The sequence below is a fragment of the Prunus persica genome, chromosome G6 (assembly GCF_000346465.2).
Source record: "Prunus persica cultivar Lovell chromosome G6, Prunus_persica_NCBIv2, whole genome shotgun sequence".
Lineage (NCBI taxonomy): Eukaryota > Viridiplantae > Streptophyta > Magnoliopsida > Rosales > Rosaceae > Prunus > Prunus persica.
The window spans coordinates 4,158,269-4,181,102 of record NC_034014.1 but is presented as its reverse complement, the minus strand read 5'-3'; the positions used below and the strand labels follow the sequence as shown (position 1 = coordinate 4,181,102).

General features: G+C 37.5%; 2 protein-coding genes and 1 long non-coding RNA gene across 4 annotated transcripts; 1 reads left to right on the top strand and 2 right to left on the bottom strand.

Annotated features, from left to right (window-relative positions):
- Positions 187 to 4,022, bottom strand: LOC18772361 (sodium-dependent phosphate transport protein 1, chloroplastic). Its single transcript, XM_007207528.2, has 10 exons — positions 3,410 to 4,022; positions 3,168 to 3,275; positions 2,823 to 2,978; positions 2,476 to 2,691; positions 2,091 to 2,300; positions 1,876 to 2,013; positions 1,624 to 1,725; positions 1,405 to 1,470; positions 1,133 to 1,217; positions 187 to 702 (listed from the first exon to the last, which is right to left on the bottom strand). Exons 1-10 carry the CDS (start codon positions 3,827 to 3,829, stop codon positions 605 to 607), a joined length of 1,599 nt encoding a protein of 532 aa, XP_007207590.1. The 5' UTR covers positions 3,830 to 4,022; the 3' UTR covers positions 187 to 604.
- LOC18774717 lies at positions 12,062 to 13,979 on the top strand. The gene has a single exon (XM_007205316.2). It carries the CDS (start codon positions 12,355 to 12,357, stop codon positions 13,474 to 13,476), a length of 1,122 nt encoding a protein of 373 aa, XP_007205378.1. The 5' UTR covers positions 12,062 to 12,354; the 3' UTR covers positions 13,477 to 13,979.
- Positions 15,803 to 18,171, bottom strand: LOC18773650. 2 transcript variants are annotated; one of them, XR_002272207.1, is made up of 5 exons: positions 17,732 to 18,171; positions 17,063 to 17,197; positions 16,579 to 16,667; positions 16,155 to 16,265; positions 15,803 to 16,051 (listed from the first exon to the last, which is right to left on the bottom strand). It is a non-coding gene; the product is annotated as an uncharacterized LOC18773650 (long non-coding RNA). The 2 variants fall into 2 exon arrangements; XR_002272208.1 differs by having other exon boundaries at positions 16,155 to 16,249.

The following is a 22,834-nucleotide window of genomic DNA, read 5'->3' as shown; positions in this document are numbered from 1 at the left end:
TAATTCCTACATGGATCTTATTTCTGTGAGAGATATGATTAACAACATTGTGAAATATTAAAGTTGCGCATTTTGATATGGACGATGTAGGCAGACTACAAATTTACAAGGTCAATTTGTGATGTAATTGTGCAACTCGTATGATGATGATTAAATTCAATCCAATGTAGAAGAATGAAGCCTTGGCTGTCAGAAAATGTATGTTAATGGGAAATGCATATACATACAACATATTGCTTCATAACCACAAATTTGAAGTGTTAGTATTTTGATATAACATTTACAGAGGGGCTGTGTTGTGGTCATTTTTGCTAGGTACTATCATCATTCATGAAAATGGTATGAAAATGAAACCAATTTATCAAACTTAAAATTCTGCCGGGAATCAATAAGCAATAGCCTTTACTCTCCCACTTTTGAGCCCCATGTCAAAATCTTTGAACAATTCTTCAAGTCCAAGAATCTCAGCAATATGATACTGCTTTCCTTCCAAATTGAATTTCTTGGCATTCTGCTACTTCTCTCCTTTAAAGTACCTCTCTTCTATATTATTTCAGGATTGAAGTGCTGCCGGACAACTAGTAAGGATCAAGTCATACATGGATTAATCTATGATCTTCTCACCGGTGGAGAAAAGATTCCAGATAACAGTTCCAAACAGATAAAGGCCTACTGAGACCTTGAATACATCATCCCAAGAACCTGAGAAATGTCAATGTGGAAAGAGAGGAATATCAGAATCAGCTTGTTTGCTTAAAAATTACAGCTTGATGTGATGCCCACAAAGCCAAACAAATGAGGACAATTCGATCTCCACTTATGCCTGAAAATGAAAATAGCTAGCTAGCTAGGACAATTTGAATCAAAAATTTCTACAAGCAGCTACAAGTTTTTGGCTAGTCAACAGAATTTATATTCTAATGAGTGCTATGCTCTGATGTGCATGTATACAAATAAAATGTGATTGTCCTATGTAAGGCAATGCATGAAAATCGTGTCACAAATCTAAACCAGGTTAATTCAATTTTTATGCTACAGAAGAATAAAAGTGAATTCAAACTTCAGTTAGTTCACCATGTAGTTCAGTAATTGGCTTACTATCAACTAAGAATTGCAGTAGATGGGCACTAACCATGTTGCAAGATGTAGCCAGTCGATGCCGTTCCAAAGACACCAGCTAGCACTCCGGCAGTATTGGACAGACCAAGCAAGACACCCTGAGAAACAATTGGAACAAGAAAATTAGAACCATCTGTTCAGCATCTAGAATTCCTCTAAAATCAGAAAGCATGCATTGGCAAGTGATTGATGGGCTTATGTACTTGGAACTCGGTAAGATGTCTAATTACACAGAAGAAATTTCCATATATGCAAGCCAAATCAGAAACTAAAGCCAATACTCACAGAATATCGTGGAGCAATATCTTGATGGTTTGAATATAGACCAGATTGTGAGAATGCATCAGTTCCCTATTTAAGCAAGAGAAACAAAAACCAGTAAGCTAAATGATAGAAAATAATAAAATGAACAAAAGAACTGTTAAGCAATTGTATAAGGCTTCCAAAAGAAGGAAGAGGAACACATATTTATTTTTCTCATTCCATGTACTGCAAGAATCATACCTGACTGCATGCCATACATAGAACAGCCATTGCAGGAGAATTAATATGGCTCAACTGAGTGAGGAAGAAAGCAGGTCCAAGAAACCCAATTGTTTGCATAATCTGCAAGGGACAATGTCGATTAGGTCAGCAATACAGACAGTTGATCGGTTAGAAAAATATGGTTTCTATCTTGGAAAATTGTTCTCAAATAATATTCATTTAGAAAAAGAAAAAATTTGATGTACATAACACATTAGAGAATGAGAATACCTTACGAACCCTCGTCACCGAGAAACCCTTGCTCACTAGTGTGTCTGCAATCCACCCTCCAAGGTTTGCAGAAAATGCCATTGTAAGCCAGGGCAGGACGCAGAAAAGCCCTGATTCTGTAAGATTGAACTTCAGCACCTAGTAGTGGGATTGATTATAAAATCAGTGTTCAACATGCAATTTCAGAAGAATAAATGCAAGCAACAATGACTTACTTGGTTATAGTATGTAGGCATCCATGTAAGAAGAATAAACGTTCCCCAATTATGACAGAAGTGAGACACTATCAGGGCCCAAACAGGTGCTTTTGACAAAATTAATTTCCAAGGGATCTCTTTAACAGGCTCCTTGGAAACACTGCTGGCAAGAATTAGCTTCTTCTCTGCAGGTCGAAGCTCAGGATCCTCAAGAGGTGAACTGTGTGCCTATAGCATGAACCCCCGGAAACACATCAAAGATAAAACATACACATCGGTAAATAAAAAACTGATTGATGACATGGATTACAAATTACAATGAAAAATCCTAACTTAGGTTGCAAAAGTAACATGTTTCATGAAAAACCATACTAATTCAATAACGGCGGTAAAGTTCAATCACCTTGCTTATCCATACAGCAAACCAGACAGTCCCAAGAGAACCAAAGGAGTAAAAAACTGATGGCCATCCAAATTGATGTATTAGAAATGGTGAAAAGGCCAAGCCAGTCACTGATCCAAGGTACATCCCACTGTAAACCAGAGCCAAAGATCTACTTCTCTCTGCTACAGGAATCCATTTTGACAGAATATTATTCATTGCAGGCATAGCAACACCCTGAAAACAAAAGCATACTAAATAAGCAAGAACACATTCAGTGCCCTGTTGTCCAAGTAACAAATAAGAATCATAGTAATTAGCAATTAGCAAAAATTACCAAATAGTCATAGTAAATTTAGAAGTCCAACCTCACCAATCCCCATGAAAGCACGAACAACAAGTAGGAAAGGCAATCCGACTTTAGCAGCAACAGGAGTGAGAATAGTGGCAATGGACCACCAAATGACTCCAAATGCCAAGACCTGCTTCCCACCTACTGTGTCTGCCCAAATGCCACCAGCAATCTGCAACTCTTAATTATAAGTTTAAAAGAACAGATAAAACCCATAAAACCATCTAAGTATTAATATTCTCCATGGCCCACAAGGAATGTGTCACACATTAAATTAACACTGTTACAAAGCCAAAGGCTTTAACTTCTCCATGGCCCATATGTTCATTTGAAGAATATAAAAAAAGGTAATGTAATTAACCTGAGTGAGGAGGTAGCCCCAGAAAAAAGAAGACTGTATCAAACCCACAGTTCCTGGGTTCCAATTGTACTCTGCTGACATGGGAAGTATGGCAATGCTCATATTTACCTGCCATAATTCAGAAAAAAATAACTTTTTTATTGCTCTATAATTAAGTTTCATGCTCCATGTCCCATTTTGAAGCTGTACAAGCATTAAAGCTTTAAGCTTTTTTTTTTTGGTAACAAAAGCTTTAAGCTTACTCTGTCCATGTTGCAAAGAAGGAAAGCCGAAAAACACAAAACGACGATGACCCATCGTTTCGGGAACTGTTCTAACCACGAAGCCTCAGCCACAGTCAAAGGCTCCTCTTCCAATTCCTCCTCCTTCCTCGAAGGGACATCGTTCAGCCCCTTCTCAAACTTATCCACCGATTCCGATATATCGTACGCCTCCGATTTAACATCCGCAAACACCTTCCCACCTCTCCTCTTCCCACCACCAGAGTCCCTGCCCGAAACCCGAAGAACCCAGTAGTGTTCCCGGTTCTGAATCTGTACCCGAAACCGAAACGGGGTTTGGGGTCTCGAATCGGGGCAGAAACTTCTCTTGGGGGCCGAAATATCGGTGGGCGGGATGTGGGGCTTGGGGGAGAAGGAGAAAATAAGAGCTCTGGCGTTCATGGTTTGTACGAGCGCATGAAACGACTCACTGAGTCACTCGCTGCTCAGTATTCAGAGCTTCTTCTCAGCGAAACACGCATGCTATAAGCTTGGGGTAAGATTTCGGAGAGAGAAATGTGGAGGGATATTTATGTGCATTGGCTGTAGTTAATACACGTGGCGGTTGCACGGAAGGGATTGGGTCGCTGCGGGTAAGGGTAAGAGGACGACGGTTTTTCCGCTTTTTTCGGGTTGGCGGGTAATTAACTGAAAATTGAATTGGAATTAGGGGTGGGCACTCAAACCGGCGAACCGGAAATTCGAGCCGAACCGCACCGAACCAAATCGGAAAAAAATCGAGTTGACTAAAAAGTCAAAAACCGATCAAAAACCGAACCGGACCGGTTTGGAACGGTTCCGGATTCGGTTCCATGTCTTCAAAAACCGAACCGGGCCGAACCGAACCGGTGAAACTAAAAAAATATATAATTTCAATATATATTTATATTTAATGCTATATTTTTAATTTCACTAAAAAAAACCTAATATTTATCCAAGTTCAATGTCAAAATATCTCTCTTTTCTCACTTTAATATTTATTTTTTATATGAAATTGAATAATTTGTTAATTTTCAAGTAAAAAAATAATATTTCAGTTGAGAATTGTATTAAAAAATAATTTTAAAAAATAATTTTTATAATCCGGTTCAAAACCGAACCGGAACCGAAACCGGACCGAAACTGGTTCAAACCGAACCGGACAGTTTTTGAAATTTTTTTATTAAAACCGAACCGAACCAAACCGGATGAATAGTATCGGATCGGTTCTAATTTGAGGCAAAAACCGGTCCAAACCGAACCGTGCCCACCCCTAATTGGAATTATTATTTGGGAGCTTTAGTAATATCAGTCATGATCTCTTGGACTATCGGGGTCCAAGAGATTTGTGGTCACTCACCGTTGGATGTAAATTCAACGGTTCACTCACTCTTGCACTCCTTTTTAAAAACTTTTTTGAACCATTGAATTTACATCCAACGGTAGGTGACCACAAACCTCTTAGACTCCTGTGGTCCAAGAAATCGGGACTATTAGTAATATACCTAAAATATTGACTGTAATTATAAAAACACTCTATATAGAATGCACTTTAGAAACACACCCAAAAATTATTTACTATATATGAAATTAGTATTGAAGTTCCGATAAATTACATCTCTGCCATTGATTAACTTAAAACAAGCCCAACACAAAGTTTCCAAAAAAATCTAAAACAAGCCCAGCGAGCTCATATTATATTTTTTTTGAAAAAACCCAAACTTAAAATACAATAAATAAAAAAAATCACGAAAACCAGGGTCTGTCCCCACGACCCTTCATTCTCCATCAAACTTTCGCAAACCATATCATAGAAGTACATTGTTAATACCATGTCATAAAAGTATATTGTTAATACCATGTCATAAAAGTGCATTGTTAATATCATGCTATAGAAGTATATTGTTAATACAATTTCATAGAAAAACATTCTTATACAAATTCATAGAAAAACATTATAAATACCATTTCATACAAAAAAATCCTAACAAGAGATTCAATATCCTTTGCTGCCACCTCCAATTGTTCATAGTTTCATCAGATATAATCGCAAAGGCAAAAGGAAATACCTTTACAAAAAAAGGGGAAAAAAAAAAGTACACTGTTAATACTATGTCACAGAAGTACATTGTTAATACTATGTCATAGAACTATTTTCCTAGTAAAAATTACATTTTGCATATCATAAACTTCAAGTGCACAGCCATATATAAAGCAAAATATATAGCGTGTTTTGTTACTGAAAATCTGTTAATACTATGTTATATAAATCAACTCAGTTGCAGAGTATGAACAGTATAACAGCTGTTCATACCACTTATTGAAAGTTAACAACTGCTCATACGACTTACAGATAACAAATTGTATACTACAAATCAACTTACCAGCTTGTTGAAATTTACCAAAGTCATATATTAGACCCACAACCACCCAAAAAGCCAAAATTGGCTTGTTGCAAACCCCAAAAGGTGCCGCCACCAACATTGGTTCCACTTACTCACTCAAACTTACCAGGTCCATCTACCTATATAAGCACAACACAAACGACACTGTCAAGCCTTTAAAAGTTAAATATATGAAGCTAATTCAGAAACTAAAGTATCTGATTTTTACTATGAGAATACCTTGATCATACTGACACTAGAACCAATATTAACAAGCATATAGGGATATAGATCATCATGGTCAATCTGCACAAATTCCTTCTGACCATCCATGTATGCGAATGCTTCGGTGTGAACTGCCTACTTAAATAACAATCAAAATGTGAATGTTATTGTCAGGCAAGGAACTCATAATGCAAAAGAGAATGTTAATAATATTGTCGCAAGTTTTGTAACTGAAACAGTGAAAAGGGATTTTTTTTTTTTTTTTTTTTACTCTTTTAGTGGATCTATATTCCACATAAGCCATATATTTCAGTATCCTAAAGAATGATAAATATCTCTACAGAACTAGCTGAATTTTGCAAGTTTCACATTTTATGACTCATCCACATTTCTTTTCCTTTTAAAACAAAAACAAAAACAAAAAAAAAGTTACTTCCTCTCATCTTGTGCACGCTATTGCCAATCCCAACCACAAATCCTATGCAACACATGGCAGGACTTAAGAAAGGCACCAACTTGTACATACCAATCTATGTATGTGGTATTAGGATCCCACCTTAAGCATAAAATTTGATCCAGCCACAAGACAGTCCATTTCATCTTCCTTGTCAAGACAAATCCCAAGCTTTTCCTTGAAGAGATCCGCGTACTTGTATGCCCCACCACCTGTGACCTGAGTCCACCTTCTGAGTTGTAAAACGACTTTGCCGAGTTCGGCGTATCTCGCTATTCAAAGAAGAGCTTCTTCAATGACGGCCGCAGAGAGGAAGAGGAAGCAGCAACCCCTTTGGCTATGGAAAAATCATCGTCGTCGGCATCTGCGAACAAGAGATCCAGGTTGAAAATCGAAAACACAGGACGGATCTAGCCATTTTGGAATATATCGTCAGTGGAAATCGGCGATCCGTCGAGGTTGGTGCATGCGAAAGAGAAATCAAGTAGAAATTCAAGTAAATTAAGCAAAAATCAAAAGGAAAATAACGAACTGAAGCAGATGGAACAAACCTGCAAAGGAAATTGAGGCATCGGCGGCGAGAACACGTGTGAGGCCACCTACGTAACGGAGATTGTCGTCGGTCTTGTGTTGGTCCATGGCTTTGAGATTGTGTGGTTTACTTTGAAGGCATAGAGAGGGAAGAAGGGAGAGAACATAGGAGAGATGGTGGTTTGAAGTAGGAGAGGGGCTTGAGGCTTCAAACTTGAGGGAGGGCTTGAGGCTTCAAACCTGAGGTTGTCAAATCTAAGGGAGGCTTCAAACGAGATCCAAAACTAATTTAATGCTAAAAAGGATAATAAAGATATTTCATCTTATTAATTAAATTAAAAAATATACAACTGTTGATTTTTGGGTTTATTTTGGGTGTGTTTCTATGTTTTAAATAGTGTATGGTATATTTATAGTTTTATGTCTAGAAATGGGTGTTTCATTAATTTTATATTATTATTTTAATACTGTTCTCAGTGAGTCCTTATTAGAGAAATTGGGCTGGGCTGTACATTGTGAAAGGTGTAGGCTTGGGCCATTCTATTTCTAACTTTCCTTCTATCATTTGAAATCAAGCCCAAAAAGGATCAAATAATGTCCGTCCATAATTCAATCACAATATTCTATCTTTTTTTTATTCTTTTTTTCAGGTCCTAAACTTTTTTGTTTTAAGCCAACGGAGTTTAGCCTAGTGAAAAAGAGCTTTGATTTACAGACCAATGGTCTCAAGTTCAAACCCCTATGATATCTTGATAATGTGTGTTGGAGAAATTCCCTCTCTCCTTGTAGTTCAAACTATAATTTAAATTTAACTTAGGTCCTAAACATTTTTACCCACCCTTTTAATGGGATTTCAGCTAACAAATACTCTATCACGGCCGTTGATATGTGCGGGACCTATTGTGGAGCCAGTGATCATCAACCGTTATTGTTTTGTGTACGTGATTTAATTTTAGGACTTAATCTCGCATAATCCTCTATTTTTATTTTAAAAAATTCAACTGTTGATCTAATATAATCCTCGAAAATGATATAGTTACGTCAACCCAAAAGTAATATGTGTTTCCCTGGCAAAGCTTTGAACCGGCAAGATGGGCATGTGTAACCCAAACCAATCTGCTTGTTTACAACAGTTGTGGGACTTGAGATTTAGAAGAGAATCCAACCATAAGTTTTTGAAAAAAAAACACAAAACTTAGCAGCAGAATTTGAGAGAGCAAAAGTATAGAATTGAAATTGCAAAGCTTGCAATGTGTAAAACGGCCTCATATACACTATTTTTTAAACCCTCTTTTTTTCTCCTTTCTTTGGGCCAAATTCAATGTAGATACTGAAATCTCACTAAATCTTTATCATGAGAGAGAAGAAAACCAACTCTTAAAGGGCTCATAAGCTCTACTTCTACTCATATTGAGATCGGTGGGAAAGTAGTAAAATTAGCCCTTAGAGTAGTATCCCTTTAAACGAATGTCCGAATAACATACCTTCTTTTTGACAAATCACAATTTGATTCATGTGGAGAAATTTCTTTTAAAAGTTTTAAGGAATATTTATATTGACCTCAAATTATTTATGTATGTATGTTATGTCTCCTTATAAATTGGGAGCCAGGCAGTATTCCCTCCACATATATCACTTTGTTTTTCTTCTGCAAAAGCAGTACATCTAGCCCACCATGACACCAAAGCAGGTCCAATCTTTGTTCTATGAATCATTTCTATTTGATTTTTTTATTGTGTCCCTCTTCTCTTGTAGAAATAACTCTTGGAAAGAACTGAACCAATTCAACACTGTGGGTCACTTAGCCATCATATCTTCCACATCAAGATGCATAAAATGGGAGAGAGAGACTCACATGAAATGTAGTGTATGTGTCTTTCTTCACATGACATTCGCGTGAAGAGAGAGACAAACACATAAAAATGTACACTTTATTTTACCTGTTATTCACGTGAGCAAAAAGACAAACATATAAAAATATACACCTCGTTTTGTATGACCCCTAGACTAGGTATTCATATGCTGAGAGGTTCTTGTACAATCATGAGTCACATGGAAATATAAAGCCAAACACTTTGTGCATCAATCATGCAAGGCAATTGGACTCAGAAGGTTAAAGCCTTTTGATGTGGAAACTGAAAACTTACCGCTAAAGATTCATTCAGCTTTCGACAAAAGACTTTTGAGCTTTGATCCCACCACACCACATTAAATTAAATATATAAAACCAAAAACAAAGATTAGAAGAATCGGAAAATTTGCTAATGCATATGATCATGAATGATGATCCTTAATTCTAACCAACCCCACAACCCCCACAATGAGAATAAAAGTCTGCCCATCAAATGGGTCACTCACAAAACTTTGATTGATACTCCATATTCAGTGATACTGATAAGGACATGGCCGGAAGTGATAAGATAGTTTAGTGCATCACATGATTAACATTAACATGCGAATTAATAACATTACGTAATAAAATTGTATTAAGCGAACACCCGAAGAAAATTCCAAGATGCCAAAGTGACATGTGTGGTCACCACCAATTTATTCCATAAATTATGTAGACTAATACACACCATCATTACCCACTAATCTAAAAGTAAATCAATGTCGGCAGCTTTCTCGTACGCTGGGCTGGGCGACAGGTGAAAAAGGATAAAGAAAATACACGGTCAAAATAGAAAAAGCTTTTCTTTGTTACGCAAATAGAAAAGCTTTACCAAAAGAGAAAGGCAAACAGAGCTTCTTTTTTCTCTTTTTCTTTATTAACGGCCAATTGATAGTTCATTTTTCCTATTACCCTTTAGTCTGGTGGTGTGTTTGTGTTTTGCTTCTTGTAAAGTCAACAATATGGTCAAAGTCAATCTCACTCATTAACTTGCTTCCTAATAAAGAAAAATATGGTGGTGTGTACACCAACTTGCTCGATTTGATCTGCATAATGTGAACAACTTTATTTAGTTTGAGGTATTTTTGATTTTATTCATGACACCCTATTATGTGATTTGTCGAGTCGGGATCAGGCGTGTTGTACCCGTTGTAATTTTTCTTGAATCCTTCTAAAAAAAGAGTTAAATGAAGGGTGAGAAAAGCATTATACTCGAATTTGATGAGTGTGTATTCAGGCGGTAATAGAAGCACTCAAATATCAGAAAAATAAATATTCACTAATTCCGCGTAAAATATGCACAAGAATATGCCCCAATCAAGAAGGTTAACTTTTTTCAGTTTCCGAAACTAACCTTAAAAAAAAAAAAAAACTTCACAATTGTGGTAAATTCTGTAATTTCTTAATAAGGCAGGGTTATTTGGCTACGATCATTACCTCATACTATAATTGAAGAAGTGGGGCCTGTGACGTGTCATGACTCATGAGAGACAAGGAGATTTGAGCATAACAACAGTCATCTGCCAAAGATGAATCATATTGGCCCACCAAGAAGCTCGGCCTGGTCATCAAGTGGGCCACTTGGCCCACATTAAACTATTGTATAGGCTAGAGCCCACAATTAAACAATGAGGACCATTTGGGGGCATCTTGATGAGATTTGGCACCAATATATCACGACACAGTAGATCTCTACTTGTTTATTTTCTTTTTTTTTTTCTTTTTCCCTTAATGTTTTCCTGGTTAGGGATTAAAGCTTCACTAAAACCTTAGTATTACTCAAAACACCAAATGTTGTACGTTATTTAATAAATCATTCACATTCAACCTTATAAAGAGGAAAATTAACATTCATTAAGTTGATATAACTCGTGTTGACAATGATACGTAACGAGCGTTGTAGATATAAAGGTTACACATCTTCCAAACCCTAAGTTTTAATACATCAACCAAGACTTTAATTAGCAGCATCCAAGTTGCAGTTACTTTAACATTTGGTGCGTGGTAGATTCCTGAAAACGAAAAAAGAAAATCAGAAGCATATGTCTCCAAAATGCATGGCCAGCAGTAGAAAGAATCGATTCTGTGAAGCACTAAAACAAATTTAATTTATTAATTAATTCCCTCGAAGTTAGCTAGCATTAGTCGATTTTTAGCCATAAAAATAAAAAACCTGCAATTAGACAAAAATCATGTGTCATGTTTTTTGTTCATGTCTTTCACAGAAAAGGGTTTTGGCCCTTGCACGTGTGGAACCACCACGTCCACACACAGTATAACATCTAGGAGTTTGAACTAGTTGAAAATCTTTCTTCAATTTCTCCAGAGATATTGCTCTGAGAAGACTGCATGTACTGTTGTCGAGGGTTTTGGATTGTCGATCGTTGACATGAGATGAGATATTAATTTCATTATAGCTTTTATTTGGCCATAATTAAATATGAAATTATGGTTAAAGGTAAGATCCATGTGAAACCTGCGGGGTGTTCGAGTGCATGCATCATGTTCTAACCAAACAAAAGCATTCACAATGGACTCAAAATATATGAAAAAACTAGAAGTATGAAATACTCAACATTTAATAACTACATTGCATGTGATTTGTAGACAACAAATTTACCTTTCTTTACAAAGATTTAGATTATTGATCAAAGTTCATTGAATATTGTTATTATTAACATCAAATTTAATAGTGTTATTATTAAGAGCATTATTAGTGGGGAGATGTAAATTCGAGAGTGTAAAGTCACTTTTATATCGTCTTTACATCTTTAAGGTTGTTGGTATTTTTGATCAAAGAAGATGTGAATGTGATATACATCCTCTTATATACCCAACTACTGATAATATTCTAACATTAAAGTTGGTTGTACAAATTTATACTGAAAATATGCAACCAATGCATGCATTTTATATATATTCAATCAACATCATAGGACTTCAAGCATGGATCTTGTTAGATTATCTTAAAATGGAAGACAATTATATTCGGTTAACGGTAATAATATGCAATATTAACCGTCTTCTTCAATACATTGTAACAGATATATACTACCTGTAACAAACTATACAATCTCATGATTCATAAAAACGCAAAGCGATATTCTCGCTCAAAAACTCTCCACAAGAATAATAATAATAATAATAATAATATATAGCCACACTACATAAGAGCATAGCTATAGGGGCAGCAGACAGAGATACCATGAAGTTGCCTTCCACCCACTCCTACTCTCTTTTAGCTTTATTCTTCTTCTTCCACTGCTCCCATGCCCCACCCTCCTCCTCCTCCTCCTCCTCTTCTCTCCATCTTCTTCCCCTTTCATGATCCTCTCTCTTCTTCTTCCTCCATCATTGCTCTCTCTCTCTCTCTTCCACTCCCATCTCATTCCCAATCACCTCTTCTCCACCTTCATGCCTAACCCTATACCTTGATAGCTAGTCTCTCACTCCCTTTACCCTAATGGCCAACATATCGACACTCTTCCACAAGTTCCTATCTCTCTTCATCCTCCTCCTCCACCTTGGCTGCTTCACTTTCACCACCAACAACCACCACCCTCCAACCAAAAAACACAAGCTCTCTTCCCTTCTCTCTAAACCCACCCTAAAACCCCAAAAAGCCCTCACAGCCTCCTGGTCCTATCTCAAGCGCATCTTCACCTCCCCAAGAACCTGCAAGATCACCTGCACCAACATCATCCAATCCCACCTCTCCACGCCTCCTCGCTCCTCCCACCACTCCATCGTCTCCCTCGTCCAACCCGACCCGGACTCCAAATACCCATCTGGCTCCTTCCCCGAATCCGACATTTCGGCCGCTTCCCACCCCTTCTTCCCTCTCCGAAACGATATCTTCCCCTGCACCGCCTGCGGCGAAATCTTCCCGAAACCAGAGACTCTCGACAACCACCAAGCTACCCGCCACGCCGTTTCGGAGCTCATCGACGGAGACTCGGGCAAAAACATCGTCCGGATCATTTTCAAAACAGGCTGGACCGATACCAGAAAAGCCCCCGAAATTCGCCGGATCTTGAAGATCCACAACAGCGAAAAAATCCTGTCGAGGTTCGAGGAGTACCGAGAGGCCGTGAAGTGCAAAGCGGCGCGAAATGGCCCCGTTCGTAGGAGGGACGAGCGGTGCATCGCCGACGGGAACGAGCTTCTCCGATTTCACTGCTCGACTTTCGTGTGCGATTTGGGACTCAACGGGAATTCCGGGATTTGTAATCGCGAGTACTGTAGCGTCTGCGGGATTATTAAATCCGGATTCTCACCCAAGTTGGACGGCATTTCCACGCTGTCGAGTAGCTCCAGGGCACACGTGGCGATCCCGGAGGACATCGAGCAGGAGTTTGAGTTCATGAACGTGAAACGTGCCATGCTTGTTTGTCGGGTCGTGGCGGGTCGGGTCGGGTGTGACTCGGAGGAGGATCTGCATGACGTGGACAAGGAGGGCGGCGGGTTTGACTCGGTGGTGGGGAGAGGAGGGAGTGGGGCCCACACGAGGGTGGATGAGGAGGAGCTCTTGGTGTTTAATCCGAGGGCTGTGCTTCCTTGCTTTGTGATTGTGTACACTGTGTGAGTGTTTGATATGCTTGGAACTTGTAGCCCTTATTTTAGACCAAGGATTGTGATTTTTTTTTTGTGATTTGCAACTGCACATCAGTCATCATGATTTTGATTTTGATTTTTTTTAATTTTTACAATAGAGGTATAAGGTATAGGTATGTGGATAATGTTTATTTTTATTTTCTTGCTATCTACATATATAGGTCATGTTTGAGTAGAAGTCAAGAGGGGACGGAAATTGAATATTGATTTTTCATGTTTGACGTACTAGTTGATGTTTTATTTGAGGATTGTAACAAGTAGTTTTTACGGGTATGTTCCTAGGAGGACGGGGGGGTACTCTATCAGTGATTAGGTTCCTGCTCCTGCTTGCAGTTGAGCAGGTAAGGCTACTCAGTTAGACCGACGACCGAACATATATGTGTAGAGAAACTCGTCTAATCCCCAACGATATTGCCCGATTTTTTTGTACTAGTTACGTTTTCCTTTAATAAAATCCTACCGCTATTCTCTTTATTTTTTTAATAAAAAAAACCCCTAAATTAGACTATACAATAAATTTAGCGCTTGCCTTGGTATTTTCAATTGTTAATAGGGGCAGATTGTTTTAAAAATAGTGTAATTAATGTTTGTCTTTGTTTCTCATGGGAATAGAAAGAAAACTCAAAGTCAAAGTGATGGAGGGTTTTATTTTTTGGAAAAAGCTTGGCTCTTCAAGATTGAGGAGGAGTTCCTCTTCATAACTAATGTGGTTTTGACACGTGTCATATTAAGGAGTTCCTCCTTAAGGACTCCTTAAGGAGCCAGGCCATGCTCTTATTTTCACTCTTATTTTTCCAATGAGCCAAGGAAACCGTTTTCCAAGTTTGGACTTGTCAAATATAAGAAAACAAATCAATTTTATTCCCAAATCTCTTCTCCTGCCAACTAACGAGGCAATAAAATAAAGTAAATAAAGGTTTTCATGGTTCAAATTTATAATAACTCAAAATTGCTTTATTTAATAAAAATTTCAAAACACACACTTCATTTTAAAAAAAGGGGGTCTAGTCGAATGAAAATGAGTCTTGATGTGCAGACTAAAAGTCTTAAGTTCGAATACATCTTAGTTGTGTATGAGAGAACCATCTCCCTTGTAAGATTATCACTTATACTAAAAAAAAAAAAAAAAAGAGAACAAAGATGTCAAATAATAGTCTATGAAGAAGATAAGAGTTTATATTCTATAAGAATTCTCTATAAATAAAGATAAAATGTTAAACATTAAAATAATATTATCAACACTCACGTGAAAGTTGAAACTAATTATAGAAGGATCATGTAATTATAGTGTCTTAGTGTGGGGTGTAGATTGAGCCCCATGGCGTTGTGGCCTTGTCGGCTTGTCCCATATCACAATTAACCTTGATAGTTGATGATACAAGGGGCATGGATTTCTATGGCGATTGGTGCCTGCCTGCCATGTGAGTATGTAAAAGGATAGCCTTACTGGTTAAAGTAATTTAAAAAGTATAAGATGATTAAAACATAAATACTTTTAAATAATATCTTAGTCTTATTTAATTACTTTCATTAGTAATTATATTTTAATTATTATTTCTTTATTGAAATATTTGTATTAAATATCTTAATTAATTTCATAAATCTTATTACTTAATAAATAGTAACTAATATTTTATTTTTTTCTTTAATAAAATATTTAAACACTAATTATTCACTAAGTAAACAATAATTAAAGCGTATAGCCGCCCGGCTATACTTGTAAATATTCTATTTAAAACTGTATAGCCGCTCGGCTATACGGTTAAAATTTTCTATTTACAGAGTACAGCCGTGCGGCTATACGATTACAATATTCTATTTAAAGGGTGCGGCTATACTGTTAAACGTTTCTGTTTGTAGAGTATAGCCGAGCGGCTATACTCTTGAAACATAACAATATAACAATAAATAAATAAATAAACCTCTCCCGACGAGTTTTCATCGGCACAGGTCTATCCCGACAAATATTTGCCAAATTAGATTTCTCCCGAAAAAAGTTACCTTTGCCAACGAAACTTCGTCGGGAGAAGTCTAATCTGGCAAAACTTTGTCGGGATTGACTTATCTTCGTCGGTAGAGGTTTAAAAATATATATATATATATATATATATAAACTTAGTATCTTTAGGTCAATAAATTTTTATTTTAAATTTTATTTTTAGTAATTAAATAATATTTTAGCCTTATTTAATTACTTTCAATAGTAATTATGTTTTAATTATTATTTCTTTAGTAAATAAGAAAAATGGATGGAAGAGATAACAAGCTGGAGAAAGACAAGAATCCAAAAATGATAAAAAGATATTCAGTATCTTAATAAACTAGTTAAATACAAATAAGAAACATTCCACAAGTTCAGGCTTCCAGAACATATCAGGGAAGGAAGCTGACTGTGTGCCAAAATAGGATTAGCAATGGACATTTCCCCAAGTGCTTTAAGTATGGAAGATAGATTTTTCTGTATTTCTCGGACCGTCTCCCGTATGGATGCCTCCTCTCCCTAAGTTGTAACTCACGTGCCTCCTCCTTTGCAGTCCTTCCTTTATCTAGCACATCAAAATGATTGTAATGCTACTAATAAATTCATAAAGTAAAAAACAAAGAGAGATTTCCAGTGGGAAAAGTACAGATGCAACAATAATAACTCACCAGGTTTCTTTGCAGACTTCCCAGTTTCCCTTTTACCTGTACAACCATTGGCTGGCTCTACTTTTGCAGAATGATTAGAACCACCGTGAACACATCTAGAATAGAGGAGAACTGGAAGATTCAGGAACATCAAGGTTACCAAAAAAAGAACAGAATTCCACTTTATTTCTGTCTTTTACCTCTCTACTGTTTTTACATGTGAATTGTGAGGCTTCAAAAACAGTAATGTTTATTTATTTATTTTTTAAAACAAACTAAATACAGGAGGAATGAACCTTCAAAACGTATTTCAATTTCCAAAACAAAAAATATTAAATGAATAAAGATCTAAATGTTCATGTCCACTTCTTGGGATTGGTATATTTTGGATTTTATAACTGTCAAAATTGTTTAGTAATAATCATAGCATTAGCAATGATAAGACCTTCTTATGGAGCCATTAGCCCCTTAGTCAGCTTTGAGAAGCAGTGTTTGCATCACATTGTACCCGGGATCAAGTTTCCGCTGCCATCCCTGCAAAACATAATCAGTGATGAGATTTGTATAAGATCAGTTATTGATGATGACCACACCAATGATAACATAAATTGGAGCAAATTGCCTCTCAGATTTGGATAAGATATTATCAGTTATTGTCTATTTCTGCTACTCATGGTAAACCTATTATATAATACAAAAAACTATTATATTTGTTTTTCTGAGACAATTAAATTAAATTTATAAAGAGAAGAGAAAGGGAGTAAAGGATATATGGCCAACAGACAAAAGCAGAAAAACAAATAAAGAAAAGACAACTTGATAATCTGCGTGTGCTTTAATTTAATGTCTTTGTGCTTATAAATTGCACATGCCAATATTGCAAAGATTACAGAATTTCCATGCTTTAGCTCAAGAACCGAAGTGGTTACCATGACAGTACAGACATTGCCATCGACATTGACTCTATGACGCCTAACTTTCTCCAGTAACTGTTGCATACACTCAGCAGGATGGACCAGATCACCTTCTGGAGTACCCCAGAAAGCCGATGCCTCCTCCACTTGCTGTAAAAAGAAGAAGATTAGAAACTTTGGCCAAATATAGACTAAAATCAAATGCAAACTGTGGATTATTAAGGAGGGAAACTTGTAACAGAAGCTTCCTGAGTTCATAATATCATTGAGGAACTGCATTTTGTCTACAATCATAACACACACAGTGATGAATAAACGAAAAAAGGAGTGAATACTACACATATATATCACATATTTCAATTGTGCTTTACAAAATTCAAGCTTTGAGACAAGGAAGTATTACCAGGGGAAGTTGGATTGAAAAGCATTCTAATATGAAATTCTTTCTTTGCATAATCTTAGCATAAAGGAGGAATATATGTTTAAAGTGCAAATGTCAAACTTGCAACTTATTTAATAAGGAACACCCAAAAAGATAAATGCAACGGATCTCCAGAACTGTTAAGGAAAAACTAACAAGGCAAAACCTTTGAAGGTGAATTACTTGCCCAGTTTTAGAGAGGAGATGGTGGAAGATAGAACAATAGATAGAGAGAAAAAAAAAATCAACCATGTAGGAATTACTTGTTAATAAGTTTCCACCAAAACAGCAGGATGCACAAATGGGCAGCTTCCCTTGCAAGATCAACTTGAGACATGATAAAAACTGCAACCTGCTGTACACTCTCATCCAATCTCCACCACTTTAAAGCAGGAATGAAGTTTGAAATTTTTGCTACCAGATTGATTATAACGAAATCTCTCCTAATCGATTCACAAACACCAGGATGCCTAAGCTTTACGGCAACTACTATGGGCTTCACCTGTTGACCAGCTCCATGCCCTTGAGCAATACTTCCAGATGCTAACTGGTTTCTCTTCAAAATTATCAAAAATCTCCGGGAGCTTGCGGCCAAACGCTAGTTCGATAGTTTTCTTCGTGTAGGCAAAGCTATGTTCAGGAGCTTTGGTGTGCAACTCTGAGAGCTTGGTGCATAAAGAAAGAGCACCGACTATAAACAATTACGCGAATTCCAGTGTATCACCACAAATTAAAGGCGATTGAATCATCAGGAAAAAAAAAAAAAAAAAAGTTTCCCACCTAGGCGCTAGGCGGCCTAGGAGGGTCTGGGCCTTTTTTTTTTTTTTTTTTTTTTTTTATTTTTAAATATTTAATTTTTTAGAAATTTATTTTCCAGGTTAAATTTTAATGCTTTTTTAACCCCCAGTAGTAGATAATAATAAAAATATTTCTTTTAATGATATCCTTAGTTAAAAACATTTATTTTCTATTTGGTGGCAATTTCCGACATGCCCTCATACACGACATGCGGACCACCATAACTCCACTCCTCTTGCCTCGCCGGATCCGGTTTCTCTTCCTCCAACTCTTCCCATCGAGCCAGATTCCTCGGTGACGGCTCACCCATCTCCTCCTCTGGAACCAACCCGTCACTCCACTCGTCCTACACGACCTCCTATTTGGCATCGTGATTAAAAAGTGTATCATGCTATGTTGCATACCCAAGTTCCATTGTCCGACTCTATGCCAAGTTCTAAGAAAGGTACTCGTTATCCCTTGTCAAATTTTGTTTCTTATGCACGTCTATCACCCGCACATCGTTCTTTCTTAACTGTTATTTCAGGTCAAACAGAGCCCACTTCTTATGATCAAGCTGCAAATGACCCCAATTGGCAGCAAGCCATGACTGCCGAGATTACTGCTTTGGAGCAAAATAACACATGGACCCTTACGTCCCTGCCTCATGGTCACAAGCCCATTGGTTGCAAATGGGTGTATAAAATCAAACATCGTTCAGACGGCACCATTGAGCGTTATAAAGCTCGGTTAGTGGCTAAAGGCTACACCCAACAAGAAGGCCTTGACTATCATGAGACCTTCTCCCCCACCGCCAAACTTGTCACTGTCCGATGCTTGCTTGCTATTGCTGCTGCTAGACATTGGCCTCTTCACCAACTCGACGTCCAAAATGCGTTCCTCCACGGACATCTTGATGAGGAAGTATATATGCTTCCCCCACCGGGCTTTCGTCGACAGGGGGAGAATCTTGTGTGTCGACTCAACAAGTCACTATATGGACTTAAACAACCATCACGAAACTGGTTTTCCAAATTTTCCAACGCTATAAAAATGGCGGGATTTAATCAGTCCAAGGCAGACTACTCTCTATTCACCAGGTCACATGGCTCATCTTTCACTGCTTTATTGATTTATGTTGACGACATTATAATTACAGGCAATGATCCAGCCTCCATTAAATCTCTCATGGGAGTCCTTCATGAAAAATTTCGTATCAAGGACCTAGGTGACCTTAAATACTTTTTGGGCATTGAAGTGTCAAGATCCAAGCGTGGAATTGTCATCTCTCAACGAAAATACACCTTGGATATTCTAAAAGATGCTGGTCTTCTCGGAGCACGCCCATATGATTTTCCCATGGAGCAAAAGTTAAAGCTGACTCCAACTGATGGTGATTTGTTACATGACCCTGCTCACTATAGGAGACTTGTTGGGCGCCTCATATACCTTACTATAACCAGGCCAGACATTGTTTACTCAGTACATATACTTAGCCAATTCATGCACCAACCACGCAAGCCACACCTTGAGGCAGTACTTCGAGTTTTGCGATATCTAAAGGGTTCACCCGGCCAAGGACTTTTGTTTCCTTCAGAAAACAACTTAAAGCTGACAGCCTTCTGTGACTCTGACTGGGCTAGCTGCCCAACTACAAGAAGATCTACCACTGGGTATTGTACCTTTCTTGGGGACGCACTAATATCATGGAAAACGAAGAAGCAGAATGTTGTCTCACGCTCTTCAGCCGAAGCCGAATATCGAGCCATGGCACATGCAACTTGTGAGATAACTTGGTTGAGATACTTGTTACAAGATTTTCAAGTCAATATTCAAGAGCCCGCTGTTTTGCATTGTGACAATCAAGCTGCACTACACATAGCAGCGAATCCAGTTTTTCATGAGCGTACAAAACATATCGAGTTGGACTGTCATTTGGTACGGGAGAAAATTCAATCTGGGATGATTATTACTGCATACACGCCTTCTTCCCACCAGTTGGCAGACATCTTCACAAAACCACTTGGAAAAGATTCCTTCAATATGATTATTCGCAAGTTAGGAGTTCTGAACCTTCACTCTCCAACTTGAGGGGGAGTGTTAGAAATTAGAAATGTTATTAAATTGTTATTTAGTTTCCTTTTATTAGTTGATTGTAATTGATTTGGAGTAGTCTCCAAGTAACCTAGTTTTCCTAGTTAAGCTTGTAATATCTCTATAAATACTTAGCCTTTTGGCTCTATCAATAACAACTGAGAATTATTATTCTTAACAAGATCTCTAACTTTACAGAAACTGCTCGATTAAATTTTGTAGAGTGTAGAGTGTCCAAATCCCTTCTTCCCCATACGTTTTTCTTTGGCACAGACAAAGAAGATATGCGTGGAATTTGTTACCGTATGAAGGGGTAATCCGACCACCAGTTTCATCCAACGACATCGAGGGAGCCCTACCATTCCCAGTAGATCCTTCTTCTTCCTAAGAATTGAACAAAACAAGTTCACCTATATGAGAGTTCAGGTCAAGAGAAAGTCGACATTCATATCCTCTTCCCTTTGATAAACACAGAAAAAGGAAGTTGGGAAAACAGGCAATACAAATGCCTAGCCAACACTAAACAAAATATTCAAAGATGTAAGATGAAAAGGCAAAATAATTAGCAGCACAGGCACTGACATTTCATATATGGTTAACATTCATATATTGTTTTAGAAAATATGAACCACCTTAGCAAAGCACAAGTGTTGACATTTCATATCCGACGGCAAGTTGCAGCCATCAAATAACGGCCAGAATCAGCACAATCTTAAAGATTGGGAGTTGCGCTCATCAATTTATAGAACTCATGTAATTCATGTCACAGTTTCAGCCACTTTGACTTATTAACAGGTTTTTTCTCTGCAGGCTGCTTCTCTTGAACAACAGGAGGTGATGCCTCTGGTATCGTTTCTGGTGCAGACTCAACAGGCTCTGCGTGCTTAGTGAGGAGTTCCAAACCTTTCAAAGACATGATCTCTTCCTGAAGGAAGGGACCTGACTTGGCAGCTGAAGCATCATCTGCCTGTTCTGCCTCTTTAAGCTTTCGTGTTTTTAGAACCTTATCTGTTCATATTGCATTAATGAAATATAAAAAGTATAAATGCCATAAGAATACCTCCAATTGCACGTATCAGTATATAAGTTCGTTCATGTTATTATTAAGTTTTTTAGAATAAAATACTTGAGGCATTCACAAGACTACTTCCAATCAGGGACGGACCCAAGAATTTTATGTCGTAAGGTCATAGTGTAAAAGTTCAATTTTTAAACTGAGGGTTTAGAGGGCAGCGGCGACAATGGAGGATTTGGGGTTTAAAGGCTTGGTGGGGAAGAGGGTTAAAGGTTGGGGTGGAGATTGGGGATTTAGGTTTGAGGGTTTAGAAAATAGGTGTTTTGGAGATGAAAATCCGGGAGGAAGCTGTGCAGCAGATACAATATGTTTTTTTTTTTTTTTTTTTTAAAAGACCTGGACCAAAACGACGTCGTTTTGGCCAGGTCTTTAAAAAAAAAATTCGCTGGTCCAAAACGACGGCGTTTTGGCCAGCGAGTTTTTTAAAAAAAATTCGCTGCTGGTCCAAAACAACGCCGTTTTGGCCAGAGCATTTTTAAAAAAAAAATACGCTGGGCTGGCCCAAAACGATGCCGTTTGGCCAGCCTGTTTTTAAAAAAAAATTAGAAGCTGGGCCAAAACGACGCCGTTTTGGTCAGCTTCTTTAAAACCAAAAACAGATTTCCTGTTCAGCTTCTTCTTCCTCTGTCTGCAACTCCTCCCTTCAGCCATTCTCATGGGGTCACACCCCAATTCAAAGGGACCTTCTACCTTGCTTTCATGGAGTCCATAGGGTCGTTTGACCCCATTGACCCCACTGTGGGTCTGTCCCTGCTTCCAATAAGCAAGAAGCTGAATGGTTTAGCGTAGCATAGTTGAATTGATTCATACCAGTAATAGACTCTTCAGTTTGCCAAGAAGAAGCAGCTGACGTTTCAAAAACACGAATTTCTCTCCCCACCTTTTCTTTTGCTACTGTGAGCTTGGCCTGAACTCATCCCGACAAAACGAAAAGGCAAAAGTAAATGTAATATCACCCACCACACTCATATGACAGAATGAATCTCGGTGATTTGCACCAATCATTAGTATATACAAACACAGCTATTGCAATGTGTACTTCGAATTTTCTAGTTAGCTATAGTTATATTTTAATTATTATTTCTTTATTGAATAATTTGTATTAAATATTTTAATTTACTTCATAAATCATATTACTTAATAAATGGTATCTAATTTTTTTTTAACTTTTTTCTTTAATAAAATATTTAAACACTAATTATTCACTAAGTAAATAATAATTAAAGTAACTACAAAAGAGAAATTTGGAGTATGCTATTTAAAGGGTATAGCCGTACAGCTATACTTTTAAAATTTTCTATTTATATTGTACAGCCGCGCGGCTATATTTTCAATATATTCTATTTAAAGGGTATAGCCGAACGGCTGTACTTGTAAAATTTTCTATTTCTAGAGTATAGCCGCACAGCTATGCGTTTAA